We start from the raw sequence: 15622 nt of genomic DNA on the forward strand, positions 1-15622 counted from the left end.
GGCTGCCCCGGGGGGGCAGCTGTTAGGGTCCCTGGTGGTGGCACCCAGGTAGCTCCCTGGTCCTGTGGAGGCCAGGGCGCAGCTGGCTGCTCTGGGAGCCTAGGAGGAGCCAGCCCCTCCCCTGCAGCAGCTCCCTCCTTGAGATCCCCTGGGAGTCTGTCCTGGCCACTGCCTGGGTCCCAAGCAGCGATGCAGGAACAGCCGTGGGGAACGGTAGCCCATCGGACAGGTGGTCTCTGGGCCAGCGCGGTCCGGAATTGCCGCTGTGGGCAGGGCGGTACTGCGAGCTGCTCCGAGTCCCCGGAAACCCAGCAACAAAGCCCAATGGGACAGTAGGCACCAGCTCCTCCAGCAGCCGGCCCTGCTGAGGACCCCAGGACAGCGCAGCCCCAGGAGGGCCGCAGCCTGGCTAGGAGGCGTTCCCAGCGGGCACAGAAAGGCGTTAAGCTCATACCTACGCACAGCATCACCTCCGACTCTTAAGCAGGTCCCCAGGCACCAGGGCCCAGCAGCTTCTTCAAGGGTGTCCTGAGGGTCCCACCCTGACCTTGCCCTCTTTTGAGGATTCTGGGAGCGATGCTGCGCTGGACGGCAGCAGAGCAGCCAGGAGTGGGGGACCGGGCAGGGAGGGGCCAGGGCACCACAGCTCGGCCTTCTCACAGCAACCCCTCTCCCCTCCCTGCTCGCCCCAGAGCTCTCTCTGTTCTCCCCTCAGATGGGGCCTTCATTCGTGGCCTGTGCACCCTGTTGCTTCCATCTGGAACACTCTTTCCTGAGCCTTCCCCTTTCGGACTCTTCTTACTCCTTCTCCAGGGATCACCTTATATGTACATTCCTCCAGGAAGTCTTCCCTGCTCTGCCCTCCTCCGATCCGGATTGGAGGGCTCACCTCTGTACGTCCAGGTGTCCTGCCTCTCGTGTAGCTCCCTCCCTGTCGGAGTTGTGGGCTTGCCTGCTCATCTGCCTTCCCTTCCAGAGGGTAGGACTGGGTCTACCTTGCTCAGTGTGGAGCCCACAAAGCTGGCCCAGTGCCGAGCACTGAGCAAGTTCTCAGTAAACAGTTGTTCGATGAATGAATACATGAATGAACCCGTGAACGAACAGAAGCCACTCCCAAAGCGTGAGGTAATTTCCCCATGCGCCATGGGACGGTGATTTCTGCTGGCGCCTGGCGGTCTCGCCGGCCGTATGCGCGCCTGTGTGTGCGGACACTCACCTCTTGCTCAGCTCCTTCAGGGCCCCACTTCGGCACAGGCCCAGGTAATCGCCCAGAAGCTTCAGCTGCTCGCGTCTCCTCCGGACGAGGCGCATCTGCTCCACGTGCTCATACAGCGACGCGTTCACCAGCTGCAGGTTGATGAGGGGCTGGGCCCGGATCTGAGTCAGGAACTTCAGAGCCTGCTGGCAGATCTGGGGCCCGGGGAGGGACAGAACGGCCCTGCGCTGAGCACCTCTGCGACAGGCACAGTATCAGCTACCCGCTCACCCAGCCGGCCCCTGCCCTCCAAGGGAAGTGGTCCCGCCTTCACTGTGCAGATGGGGAAACGGAGGTTCAGAGACGCAGTGACCTGGCCTAGGCCCACAGCTCATGAAAGTCCAGATCTGAACCCAGTTACCCTAACTCCCAAACTTACCCTCCCTCCATGGCACTCGCTCCCCCGGCCACATCGGGTCAGTGCCCCTCTCCCTCTGGGCCTACAGATCCTTCCCGCTATTTCCTGTCCTCCCAGCCCCCATTTCCCTGCCTAACGGAAACAGGCACTGCCCCAGCGCAGATTCAGGAACCAGGTGACTGAGTCAGGCTCCAGCACAGGAAGCTACAGATCAGACACAGCTTAACAAGGTTTCCCGAGACCCCCACCCCCACCTCCCAAGCTCTCGCCAGCAGCACTAACCAGGGTTCCCCCCAAGTCCTCATCTGGAGGGGAGTGATCGATCCCAGCCTCTTCCAACCGACAGGGAGTTATGGTTTCTACCCTGAGCCTCAACCCTAATGCCAGAGCCAGTTACTGAGCACCTGCTATTTGCCAGACAGTGGGCTGAGGATCTCAACCACAGCCTTTCTTCATGCTTATGACAATCCAATGGGGGAAGTGTTATTACTGCCATTTTAAAGATGAATAAACTGAGGCCCAGTGAAGCAAAAGTGAGCTATCTAATCTACCTGCAGAAAGCAGAGGCCGGGTCTAAACTGAGGTGTGGTCTCTGCACACTTGGCTGCCTCATTAGCCAACAAGAAGCTTCTCTCCCCTTCCATCTCCTCCTTGCTTAGTAAGGACGGAGGATCTGAGACGGTCTCTGCCATCAGCTACCATGCAGTGGGTAGGAGTCGGGCTTTCAAGTCAGGACTGAATTCGAATGCTGGCTCTACCACTTCCTAGCAGTATGACCTTGTGACACTTACTTCACCTCTGTGACTCAGTTTCCTTGTCTGTAAAGTGGGGAAAAGAAAAGCACGTCTCTTATGGAATTATTTTGGGTTTAGGTTTTAAAAAAATAATAATAACTAGGGGCTCCTGGGTGGCTTAGTCGGTTAAGCATCTGACTTCAGCTCAGGTCACGATCTTTTTTTTTTTTTTTTTATGTTTTATTTATTTTTGATACAGAGAGACACACACAGCATGAGAGGGGGAGGGGCAGAGAGAGAAGGAAACACAAGACAGGAAACGGGCTCCAGGCTCTGAGCTAGCCACCAGCACAGAGCCTGACGCGGGGCTTGAACCCATGAATGTGAGATCTGACCTGAGCCGAAGTCGGAGGCTCAACCCACTGAGCCACTCAGGCGCCCCTGGGTCACGATCTTGAGGTTCGTGAGTTCAAGCCCTGTGTCGGGCTCTGGGCTGACAGCTCGGAGCCTGGAGCCTGCTTCAGATTCTGTGTCTTCCTCCCCCGTTTGTTCCCTCTCTCTCTCAAAAATGAATAAATAAACTTTAAAAAATGTGAAATTAAAAAGTAGTAAAGTAAGCTCCTAGCACATAGCATATCCTCACTAATGGGAGCTTCCTTCAGACCCTGAGTGCCTGTGTGGCCCAGCTGTCCCCTGCAGTGTGTTGGGAAGGTACCAGGGCCTTCAGAACACTGTTACACTGGGGGCTCAGGAGCCCCTGGGGTCCTGTCATCCAGACCCGGTGCCTCCCACAGCAGTGGACAACTCCTCTTCCCTCTTGCTAGTGCCCTGAGGCCACCAGCCCCCCAGCCACCAAGCGGCCCAGCAGCAGAGCCTGGTGAGCGCCCGACTGCTCTTCTCGGTCCCTGGCCCAGCCCTTCCCATGACAGCTTCAGGCCTTGGGCGAGGCTCGGATGAAACCATACACAGGAATGTGCACTGCAGACTGCCAAGTGCTGCGGACGGGCAGGAGCTTCCTGCTCCCTGGGGACTGTTCCTGTCCCGTGGGCTTGCCGGAGACAGGCGAGGGGGCAGCCCTGGCCTGGGCTGACATCCCGCCAAGTGCCAGCCAGGCCCCGCACAGGTGGGTCGGCCGGTGGGGAACAGTGAGCAGTAAGGACCCTAACCCGTGAGCTGGCCACTTTCTACTTTGAATTTGCCTGTCTCGCATAGGCCAGGGATCTTTGAGAGAGCAAGAGTGCGTGCTGGATATTTCCTGATCTCAGATATGCTGAGAAAAGTACCGTAATTTTCTAGTTGGAAAAAGGAAGTACACAAGGATTACGGCAATGAACGAGAGGATGGCTTCACAAGTGTCCGGATGTTGTAAATAGCAAGTGTGTTTTATGGACAAAGAGTCATTTGCATTTGTGGCCGTCCTGAGGTTTAATATTCTGCATATAATTAGTTAAGTACTTGCCATGGAGGGCAGGAGTGAGGACAGGTAACCAAGTAAAAAGCCAAAGTGAAGCTAATGTCCTTGGGGTTCCGATCCCCAGCAAGGGGGAGGCTGGGGTGCCACAGAATCTGAGTCACGATGCCCTGTGCCCTGACGACACTTCTACCCATCCAGATGGCCCGGCCACTAGGCCTGGGTCTTGAGAAACATGTAGCTTCTTCTCTGTGCTTCTGTGTCTGTCTTAAGCAGAAATCTGTGCCTCTGGGAGAAAGCCTCATCTGTGCTCCTCCAGGCAGGCCCTGATCAAGTGACTGAGGGGCTGAAGGTGTGAATGAGGCTTCAGGAGGAAGAAAGGGCACTGATATAAGGCTCGAAGAGACTGGCGGGTCCCATCTCCTTTAATGTCCCCTGAGGCAGACACTTATTAATCCCTCTTTATAGAAGGAAACGGAAGTTAAATAATTTGCTAATGGTAACACAGGTAGACAAGTGGGTGAGCTTAGGTGGAGAAGGGGAAATGTGAAAGGCCTCAGAATACATCTTATTCAAAAGTATTTAGTGAATTTAAAAAAGTACTCAAGACTAAGTCATACTAAATGATACTAAGTGGACAAAGCATGTTAAAAATCAGTATGAGTCCAATATGACCCCAACTGTAAGAATGTATGTAAACAGATATACAGAAGAGGCTGACTGCACCAAGAGGAAGGACAGCCGGTTGGTCAGCCCATCTATCCACCCCTCCATTGGTCCACATCCATCCACCGATCTATCCAACCACATCTGTTCACCCACCCATCCATCCATCTACCCATCCATCTATAATCTATCCTATCTCTCCTATCTATTCTTCCTCTCTCTCTCTCTTTCTCTCTCTAGTTGCTGGTGCCTTAACCAGTTTTGTCTGTAGCCACTGGGAGCTGCAGAGAGCCACCCTCAGACCTCCACCTGAGGACCAAGGCAGGCATTGACAGAGTTCTGCCCAGGGGCTATAGACCAGGAGCACATTTTTTTCTTGGTTGGGTCTCCCCCACCTCCCCTAGCCATCATGGGGCACGAACCAGTGACCCTGGATTCCCTTGAGCCAAGCTCCTCCACACAGATGAAGAGCAGCAACAAACTCCTCAGAGCAGCAACTCACTCCTCAGCCCTGCGCGGCCATGACAGGCTGGGCTCAAGGCTTACCGGGCGCTTGGTGAGATCCCAGTTGTGGATGATCCTGGCCGGAATCACTGAGGCATCATCTTGGTGGCAGATGTCGCAGTAATAGAGGCCAGAGAAGGCACAAAGCTTGGGTCGTACAAACGAGAAGCCGATCTGCCGGGAGCAGCCTGGGGAGAGGGATGGCAGGAGAGTGAGCAGTGGTGGGGCCAGGGTCCTCGGACAATGCAGAAGCCCCTAGGCAGAAGGACGTGCTACTTAAGGGACAGACATCAAAGGAGGACACAGAGCTCACATAACCGTCATTCACATGCCCACCACTGAGAAACAACCCCATTACTTAGTCTTTGCAATAAAACACCGTAATAATTAGTGCTGTCATTTTGCAGCTAAAGAAACTGGTGCACAGAGAGGTCAGGAGACCTGCCCAGTCACAGGACGACTAAGTGGCAGAGCTGGGAATCGGATTTGGGTTGGGTTGGTGTGACAGCCCACATCCTCTTCTACCTAGCTGCACGCAGTGCAATGTTCTCACTGCTTGCTCACCAATGCCAACCTCCCATAGGTCCACCCCTCCACTGGGGCCCAGAAACGGAAGCAACCAAGTCAGCGCCCCCGAAAGCAGGGTAGAAGTTGGGGGATTTGGGGCTGGCCATATGGGAGTGGGTGGGGAGGCCAGCCCGAGGCAGGGCTGCCTGGACACTGCCAGGTGCCAGCTTGAAAGTCAGAGATGCTGGACACCTTGGAACAGTGGTGTGGGGTCCGGCTTCAGCTTGTCTGCTGGAGGTCCCTCCTCAGCGGTGGGCGGTGGGAGTCAGAGTGGGGCTCAGGTCCTGAGCACATGCTGCCTCCCCAGGGCCAGGGGAAAGAGCCCCTCTGGCCTGGGGACTAGAAGGGCCAGCTCTTCTGCCTAATAGCTGCCTCATCCTAACCTTCACCGAAGTTTTGCAAGGTTCCATTTCAGTACCTAAAAAACTCAGCTGTTCCTTGCTCTTCTGTGTGGGTGATGCCCAAGTTTAAAGGAGAGGAGGCTTTGAAAGTGCCCTGTGAACCATGAAATGCAGGCAGATGCCAACAATGGGCATCTGCACGGCCACTTGCTGCAGGAAGGAAGACCAAACCCCCCAGATTCAGTCTCAGCCTGTGAGCTGGCAGGTGACAGGCACAGTGAGAGCCCGCCCCCTGCCAGCATTTCCACCCACTGGGCAACCCTCCTCACCAGCCCTGCGGTGCCTGGCCTCCTCCCTGAGCCCAACACCCACAGGCGGAAAGTGCAAAGTGTGAGTGTTAGTGTGAGTGTTAAGGGTTGGCAGGGGCAGGGAGGGGGGAGGGAGTGAGCAGGGACTTGAAAATGTCTTTTGCAGGAAGAAAACCACAGACCACTTCCTTCCAGATCCTCACCCCCCCCCCCCCCCCCCCCCCCCCCCCCCCCCCCCCCCCCCCCCCCCCCCCCCCCCCCCCCCCCGGTCACACAGGCTACAGCCAACAGGATGGTCCTTGAACCACCTGTAGCCACGTCCCCCGTGGTCGCACTCTGCGGCAGGGCGAAACCCTCACAGTTCACTGGGAGAACGGAAGCTGATGGGAGACGGGGGTCTGGGTCGGGGCAAAGAGCTAAAAATGGAACTCGAGACACGGAATATCTCACAGCCTTGAAAAGCAAGGAGGGAGGAGATGCCCTGCAGGGACCTGGCCAGAGCAAGGGTCTAGGGCCGTCAAGGTCCTCATCTGGCTCTACCACAGGCCAGGTTATTGTGAGGAGTAAATTAAACTGAAGTAAGTTAAATTGAGAACTCGGTTCCTTAGTTGCCCTAGCCACACTTCAGGTCCTCAGGGGCCACATGTGGCTTGTAGTTACTGTATCAGACAGCATGGATCTAGAACACTTTCATCACTGGAGAATGTTCTATCGCACAGGATTCAGTAGGATGAGCCCATTTTTTTTTGTAAGAGAAAAAGACTGTGTGCACTTGCAAAAGCATGCAGAAATATCTGGAAAGGTGCCATGCCCCTGCTCCAACCAAAGCCAACGCTATGGTGATATAATAAGGAAGCGGGTGGAGAGCATGGCTCGCTGGATGCAACTCCGGGAGCAGAGATGGCAGCACCCCACAGAGCTGCCGCCGGTGGGGCCCAACCCTCAGCAGGGCAGGGCCGCTGGCCTCGGTGGGTGGTGGGGGTCCTCATGGAGGCCAGGGGAGGGCAGAGCACCTAAGGAGTGAGGTGGGCAGGCTGGGGGTGGCCGGACAGCGAGTGAGCACCTGCACAGAAGCAGCCCTGGGAGTCGAGGCCTTTCTCCGTGGGGATGGCCACGAGGTACCGCAGCAGGAAGCCGTTCTCCCGCGTGGCGAACTTCAGCACCTCCTGACAGGTTTCGTCCAGACTGCCGCCCAGCGTCACCGCCTCCTCGGCTGTCTCCAAGTAGGACGCCAGGACCTTGCGCACCAGGTCCCTCCACAGGGCGGCCTCCTCGGCGTTCCCAGCCTGCAGCTTCAGGACGGCCTTGGCCGTGATGATCTTGAAGAAGGATGGGCCCCCCAGGCTGGCGTCGGGCAGGATATCTCGGATGGTCTCAACTCCGTGGCTGTCGCTTAACATCTTCTCATTGTTTCTCACTCGGAAGCATTTCAGAGACTCCAAGGACAGGGAAAAAATATAGGGCGCCCAGGTCCTGTCCGTGTACAGGTACAGAAGGGATTCTTTGATAGCATCTGGCTCAGGGACCTGGGCAGAGGACCATGAGAACTGTGTGCCCTGGAGGGTCTCGGGCTCAGCCAGCAGGTCCGGGTGGGAGGGGAGGCCGCCCTGAGCGGGCTCTGGGGGGTCCTTGGGCTCCTCCAGGTACTGGATGTTCACCCACTCCTCCTCCTGCTGGGGCCGGCACTTCTGCAGAGCCTCCCGCACCCGGTCCAGCCAGTCCTCGGCTTCGTCCTGCGAGGAGGCCCGCAGGGCCAGCTTCCTGCCCGAGAAGACGAGCTCGAAGCGGCCGTCGCCGTGGGCCGGCCCCACAGCCTCGCAGCGCAGCAGCGAGCAGCTCTCCACGCAGGTGCGCTCCTCGGTGTTCAGGCAGAGGCGGAGCTCCAGCGGGGAGAGCTCACAGAGGAGCTCCTTCCAGAGGCCCATCGCGCCCCGCCGCTCCACGGTGCCCAGCTTCATGAGGCCCCGGAACGGGTTGGACAGCCCTGGGAAACAGAAAGATGCACTTGAGACAGCGGGCCAGGCCTCCACCTCCCGGGCCCTGCAGCGGGTGCAGACAGGGGCTGCCATGGGAACGCTTTTGGAGTGCCTTCCTTGCATCCGCACCCTCAGCTGTTGACCTTGGCCCTGAATTGTACTGAGAAAAAAAAAGGACTAAAAAAATTACATCCACAGAGCCCTCATTATGGCATCCGTGCCCACACTTGGACTTCCCCCTTGTCACAGGGGCCGAACTGCTGGCTCAGTCTGAGGCCAACTCCTCCGTCCCCACAGGGGGAGCCCTCCCCATCGCCCACTCAAGGACAGGGACGGCTCTCCAGCAGCCCTCCCTCCCTCTCCCGTGTCACCACTTTCTCCCTTCCTCCTGGCTCGTTCCCACCAGCACACGAACATGCTGTTATTTCTGCCATCTTTAAGAATAGCTTTCTTGATGGCACTCACAGCTGTAATTACCACCCTGTGCCTCTGTCCCCTTTACAGAAAATCCTGAGGAGGTGTCACAACTGTCTCTAGCTCCCCTGCTCCTGTTCCATCTTGAATCCGCCCCAGTCAGGTTTCTGTCCCCTCCTTCCACAGAAACTGTGGTTGGGAAGCCCCGTTTCCATTCCCTCCTCGTCACCAAATCCAAAGGCTAATCCTTGGTCCCAATCTGGCCTGAGCACCCCCTTCTCTCACATGGCTGCTGAGGCCTCTCTGGGTACTTCTCCGCCATCACAGGCCACTCTTCTGTCCCCTGGGCTCGCTCCTCCGCCTCTCCCCGAGAGAGGGAGCACCCCAGAGCTCAGTCCTGGGTTCCATTCTCCATCGACGCTTACCTCCTACCTGATCGTGCCTGTGTTCAGGGCTTTATGCCAACAGCTCCCCAGCACTTCTCTCCAGCCTGAACCTCGCCCTTGAACTTCAGATTCAGATCTCTGCCTGCGCCATGAACGGCTGATATCTAACAGGCATCTCAAAATTGACATGCCCAAAAATGAATTCCTGCCCCTCCCACTGCAAACCAGCTTTTCTCCCGACATCCCTCATCTCATAAATGGCAAAGTGCAACCTTCAAACTGCCTGGGTAAAGTCCTTCCTTTCTGTCACACGTATGCACACGCAGCCCATCAGCGATTCCCGCCGGCACAGCCGGAGCCCTCCGCTTCTCACCACCTCTGCTGCTACCACACGGACTAGGCGGCTGTCACCCCTGGCCCAGCTTATGGTGAGAGCCTCCTGGCGAGAGTCTCACTCCCTAAGGTCCTTCAACATATGAGCCAGGATGACTCCCCATTTAAAGGAAGTCAGATCACATCCCCGTGCCACAAACCCTCAACAGCTGTCATCTCCCTCAGAGGGAAAGCTCACGTCCCATCTGTGGCCCGCAAGGCCCCCCCTCCATCACCCTGCCCTCATCTCTAACCGCCCCCTCCCCATCCAGCTCCTTGGTTCCCGTCTCTGCATTTGTTCCCCTGCCTGGGACACACAGGTTGGTCCGTGCTTTCCTGCCTGTCTCCCTTCACATCCCCTCAAATGTCACCTGATCTGTGAGGGCTTCCTTGGCCACGAATATGAAGTAGTACACGCCCACCTTGGCACTCTCCAAGCCCATACCACACATTTACTTGTTAATTCTCCTCTCTCTTGCCTCTCGAGCTAGGATATATGAAGTCTGTGAAGACGGGGATTTCACTTTGCCTCCTGCTGTGTCCCCTGCACCTAGAACAGCCCGGCACAGCGGATAATAAATACCCGCTGAATGAGTATGTGCTTGAACATACCCTGCTCCAAGCTCCCAGTTTCATAGGGCTCTGCCAGCAAACAGGGGTCCAAAGGACCCACCATTCTCTCTCCCCCACCCTGGAATGGCCTCAGAGATTTCAAATAATTGTATAGGGGCTTCCTACCCTTCGGGGAACCTGAGGGCCTAGGCATGAGGCACACCTTCTCTGGCACGGTTATGTGGACTGAAAGGAGAACCTGAAAGAAGCCAAGCATGGAGATGAGCTTTGCCCGAGCCAGGAGCCTGGTCAGAATCGTCTGCTGGGTCACCGCAAACAGAAAAATGAAGAGAGAAGGACACTGACCCTGGGGGCAGACTTTTTTGTTTATGGGGGTTATGGAGAAAGTAGGTTATGGCTGCTGAATGCTTTTTAGAATTTCACAGGGTATGGAACTCGAGCTGGCCTCATTGTAAGTGGCACATGGAGGACAGCCGAGCTGATACATACCCACCAGGGCTGTTAAACAAATCATTGAATATAGAGGCCCTGGGAAGGGGCACCGAAACGCCTTCTAGAAGCTTGCTCTGAACCCAGAGTTCTGTATAATCCCATGGCTTCAGGGAAAAAGTTTCAATATTCCGATATACAAAATATGTTTTGGGGCATGATGTTGTTGAGATTTTATAAGAAAATAGAGCACTTTTCCTGAAATGCCCCCCTGAATTACTCAGCAAGGTGTTCCTGATTATATTTTGGGAAGCAGTTTTGCTTGTGAGAACACACCACCTGACTGGTAATAGAAGAGAGGGCTCTGGCCATGCTCTCTGAAAGGCTCTGTCCCTGCACAGCGGGGTGGCGGGAACCCTGCAGTCACCTACCCATCTGCCTGCGATGCACGACCCTGAAGTTCGGGTGCTCCCGAGCCACGGTGGCCCTGCTTGTCTGGCTCCCTGGGGAAGTCACGCAGGCTTGGTCTAAGGCCCCCGTGGAGGAGCTCTTCCTTGGTCCTTGAGAAGAATGCTGGAGGAGTCCCGGCCTTGACTCTGGAGTCCCTCCAGAAGGAGCCTCAGAAGGGCTCTCTGCGGGCGGCTCCTGCGGGGGCCGGTAGAAGTCATCCTCTGAAATCCAGCTCTTGCTCTTCTAGACGGAAGGGAGGGAAGACACAGATGGTGCTTGAAGTTTTGTGGGATTTTTTTGTTTGTTTCTTATAAACAACTTGATTGAGACACAATTCACCTCTCATAAAATGAACCCATTTAGAGAGTACAATTGAATCGTTTCAGTGTATTTGCCAAGTTGCACAACCAGCACCACTAAGTTCAGAACATTTTCATTCCTCCAAAAAGAAACCCTGTGCTCGGGAGTGGTCAGTCCCGATGTCCCCTCAACCGCCCCAGTTCTAGGCCACCGCTGTTCTACTCTGTCGCCCGAGATTTGTCCGTTCTGTTCACATAAATGGAATCTTGATTTATTGGTTTTTTAAAATTCATTTATATGTGTATTTATTTTGAGAGAGAGAGAGGGAGAGAGCAGGAGCAGGAGAAGGGGACAGACAGGCAGAGAAAGAGAGAGAGAATCCTAAGCAGGCTCCACACTCAGTGTGGAGCCTGACGCATGGCTCGATCTTACCACCCTGGGATTAAGACCTGAGCCAACATCAAAAGTTGAGTGCTTACCAAGCCACCCAGGTGCCCCAATACAAACGGAATTTTATAAATGTGGTCTTTGTGTCTGCCTTCTTTCCCTTAGCATCAGGTGGTCAAGGTCCAGCCATGTTGAAGCAGGCATCAGTGTTTCATTCCTTCTTTACTACTAACTAGTATTCCAAGGTACTGAGGTAGCACATTTGGTTTGTCCACTCATCAGCTGATGGGCACCTGGGTTGTTTCTGCTTTGGGGGTCATTATGAATAATGCTGCTATGAACATTCACGTACGCATTTCTGTATGGACGTACGTATTCCTTTCCCTTGTGTACATGCCTATGAATGGAACTGACAGGCCATTCAGTAACTATGTCTAACTGTCTGAGGAATTTCCAAACTGTTCCCAAGTGGCTACACCACTTTACATTCCCACTGTGTATGGGGATTCCGATTTCTCCACATCCTCTCTCACATTTTTATTATGTGTTTGATTACAGCCATCCATAGGGGTGAAATTTCGCAGTTTGGGTTTGCAATTTCGCCAATGTCTAAAGACAACAATGCTGAGCATCTTTTCATGTGCTCAGTGGACACTGGTAGATCTTCTTTGGAGAAATGTCTATTTGAGTTCTGTGCCCATCACAAAATTTTTTTGTAATGTTTATTTATTTTTGAGAGAGAGCGCACAAGGAGTGTCCCTTCTGCTGCTGTCTTGAGACTGAAGCTGCTCAAGGGTGGGAGAAGGAGGGCGGGTCTGGGGTCACAGGATTTTGGGAATGGATTTTAGCTTCTTTTCCCCCCATTTCAAGCACTGCCTGCCTTTCTGTGCCTAAGCATGGATGAGCAGAGGCAAGAAGAAAGCTGGCTGGACTGCCCCAAGTGGCTGTCTACACAGAGGAAATGACTCACACAAGGGGTGGGTCCAGCCCAGCTATTTTGTTAGGTGTCACCAACCTCACCCTGAAGTTGCTATTTCCGACTCCTAAATGAGATTGCCCTCCCTGCTCCCGTAGACAAGGAAGGTGGGTACGGACGGCCCTAGCAGGGTTGGTTTGGACAGTTTGGATGCTAGATGGCTCCTCAAGCCGAGAGTGGGGAGCTCTGAGTCAGGAGTCCAGGAGCCTCACAGAGCCAGGCTCTGGGGCTTGCCCTGAAAACCCTCAGAATTAGCAGGTGCTTCCTTCTGTCTCTGACAGGACATCGTGTCAATCAGGGTGGCTGCTTGGGAACCATCTGCAACGCAGGATTCTGAACAAAGCCTGCCTGGGCCATAGAGACCCAGGGGAGCTCCGGGAGGAAAACGGGCAGGAAGAGCCTCACGGAGCTCGGCGCGCACACCTGGGAGGTCCTGTGTCCTCCCAGCCCCTGCTAATGGCTCCAATGCGGCACACCAATAGTCTTTAAGACTCAGCTCAGGGGTTGTCCATCAACTCCTCCTGGAAGTTTTCCGGACCATTTCCCCAGCCTATACTCCTCTTACTACCTAGCTGGGTCGGGGATCCCGAGGGGCTCCCACAGCATTCTTTGCTTACCCCACCTAGCACCTACCAAGCTGTATGCAGTGGCCACTCTTCTGAATGCCTGGCACAGTTATCACAGATGAGGGAATAGATGTTGACTAGCAAATGTCTTTGGCATAAAATAGCAGAGGCAGGGCAAGGGGACTGGAAGGAAGGAGTCAAAGGTGAGCTGGGAGCTGATGTATGTTTGCTGGTGAGGGCTTCTCTCTCCGAGGAGGCGAGGGGAAATGTTCACAGTCCAGCAGCCACAGGTCAGCCACCAGGAAATGACAGTCCAGGAAAAATCTTTTGTTCTCTTAGGCAACAGAGAAAAACAGTGGGAACAATGGGTCCTGGAACTTCTGGGCACAGGCCTGGACGGAGCCCTGTGGTTGTGCCCCAGCCAGGGCCCCCAGTCATGAAATGGGGGAGGCGGGGAGGACACCTCTGTTGCCCTTCTCCCTTCCCATCCCTACCACCTTCCTTCCGACCTTCTGCTCATTCAAGGCTCCACATCTGCCCAGTTCCCTGCTGTCTTAACAGTGGAGGAAACCACCACAGACCACGGGTCGAAGCCAGAGCAGCACCTGCCATGAGGGGCCCACAACAGAGGAATGCCACATTCATTGGATGAAGTCTTAGAATCCAGACTGTCCACTAGAGTGAAACTGAGAAATCAGTTCAGAGCCCCCCAGATTCTACAAGTAAAAGTCCCCTTAGCTCCCCAACTCCCAGCCTCTTCCCTCCCTAGCACTTGTCACCAGTGTAATTATGACGTGAGGAATGACTTGCCTACGCCAGTATCTGTCCCCAAGGAGCAGGGCCCTTGTCCGTCCTGTTTCATCACTGTACCAAGTATGGTGCCTGGCCCAGAGCAGGGCCTCTGTAGTGAAAGAATTTAAAATAATGGGGTTTTGGGGCCCCTGAGTGGCTCAGTCAGGTAAGCGTCCGACTTCAGCTCAGGTCATGATCTCTCGGTTCATGAGTTCAAGCCCCGCATCAGGCTCTGTGCTGATAGTTCAGGGCCAGGAGCCTGCTTCGGATTCTGTGTCTCCCTCTCTCCCTGACCCTCCCCTGCTTATGCTCTGTCTCTCACTGTCTCAAAAATAAATAAATATTAAAAATAAAATAAAATAAAATAAAGGGTTTTTTTAAAGAGAAAAACTGAATGGCTCTCATGGTTATACAACTTGACAGTGACCACCCTCTATTTGTCCCCATTGTCCACCCCATGCCTCCAAAGTGACAAATAAATGGCAGTGACTAAGTGACAGAAGCACAGAAAGATGAGAAACACAGAGGTGACACACAGGGTGGAGCACCACCCAGTCCAGAGGCCCAGGGCTCACTAGACCAGTGCGAGCAGGTGGGCCGCACAGGAGCGCCTGGGGGCTGCAGGACGGAGGAATGGGTCCTATGGCCTCTCAGGAACAGGAGTCCCCTGGGACCTGCAGAGGGAGGGGGGAGCTTCTCTGGCCACCCCCACCCACCCCCCCATGCACTGGAAGGTATACTTCTCAGTGTAGACTCGCAAGCTGGCATCTCCAGATTCTCTGAGAGTTCGAGAACTATTAATTATGCGTGCACTCACCCAGGTAGAGTGCTCAGAGATGACGTTACCAAAGGAACAGACATGCTCTTCCATATCATATTCAAGTCCCAAGGCAGGAAATAAATGAGGTAAAGAAGGCAAATGGGATGCAAGGCTTGAACTCATGAACTGTGAGATCATGACCTGAGACGAAGTCAGACACTTAAGCGACTGAGCCATCCAGGCGCCCCTCTCTCCCTTTTTTCTGCATGCGCACGAGCGTACACACTCTCTCTCAAAATAAATAAATAAACATTGTTTAAAAACCCAAGCCATAGACTTGAAGAAAACGTTTGCTATATGTGTATGCTATATATTTTTTTGTCTAATAAAAGACATACCCATAATATGTAAAGAGACTCTACAAATAAATTAAAAAATATACGCAATTCAATTTAAGAATGAAGCAATGACTTAGAGACTTCCAAAAGCCAACAAGCAAATGAAAAGGCATCAAAATCACTAGTCATCAAAGAAATGCAAATTAAAACCACAGCGAAATCCTGCTACACACCTATTTAAGTGGCTAAAATGAAGAAGACTGGTGACCCCACTGGCTAGGAGCAAGAGAGCACTGAAAATGCTCATATATTGCTGACGTGAGTACAAGTCAGTGCAAGCACGATTAGAATGCTGCTTGGCAGAATCTCCTAAAGGCAAACATATGCCTTCCCAGTGACCCGGCAATTCCTCCCCTAGGTATACACCCCCGGAAAGGAGTGCAGAGCTTCTCTGAACTGCAAATATAAGAATGGTCACATGGGCTTTCATCAGAATAGCCCAAACCTGGAAATAGCCCAAATGTCTGTGAGCAGGAGAATGGATAGGTGCACTGTGACATATTCTTACGGTGGAATACTCCAGAACAATGGAAAAGAACAAACTATAGCCTCATGCGATATGCACAGGTGAACCACATAGACATAATGCTCCGTGAAAGAAGCAACAGAGTACATATCGTACAACTGCATTCATATGAATGAAGTTCAACAAGAGGAAAAATTAATCTACAGTGCTAGAAGTCAGAATAGAGGCTTCCT

The 15622-nt window shown here is 54.0% G+C and overlaps 1 protein-coding gene across 1 annotated transcript in view; it reads right to left on the bottom strand.

Annotated features, from left to right (window-relative positions):
* Positions 1–6920: 6920 nt before the first annotated feature.
* Positions 6921–15622, bottom strand: part of PLEKHM1 (pleckstrin homology and RUN domain containing M1) — a 32008-nt gene continuing 23306 nt past the window's right edge. The window contains exons 6-7 of the mRNA XM_029927151.1: positions 10726–10987; positions 6921–8128 (exon numbers count right to left, since the gene is read on the bottom strand). Of these exons, the coding sequence (XP_029783011.1) occupies positions 7158–8128; positions 10726–10987 (1233 nt within the window). The 3' untranslated portion in view covers positions 6921–7157. The remainder of the gene's footprint in view (positions 8129–10725; positions 10988–15622) is intronic.

This window comes from Suricata suricatta, chromosome 17 (genome assembly GCF_006229205.1).
Source record: "Suricata suricatta isolate VVHF042 chromosome 17, meerkat_22Aug2017_6uvM2_HiC, whole genome shotgun sequence".
Lineage (NCBI taxonomy): Eukaryota > Metazoa > Chordata > Mammalia > Carnivora > Herpestidae > Suricata > Suricata suricatta.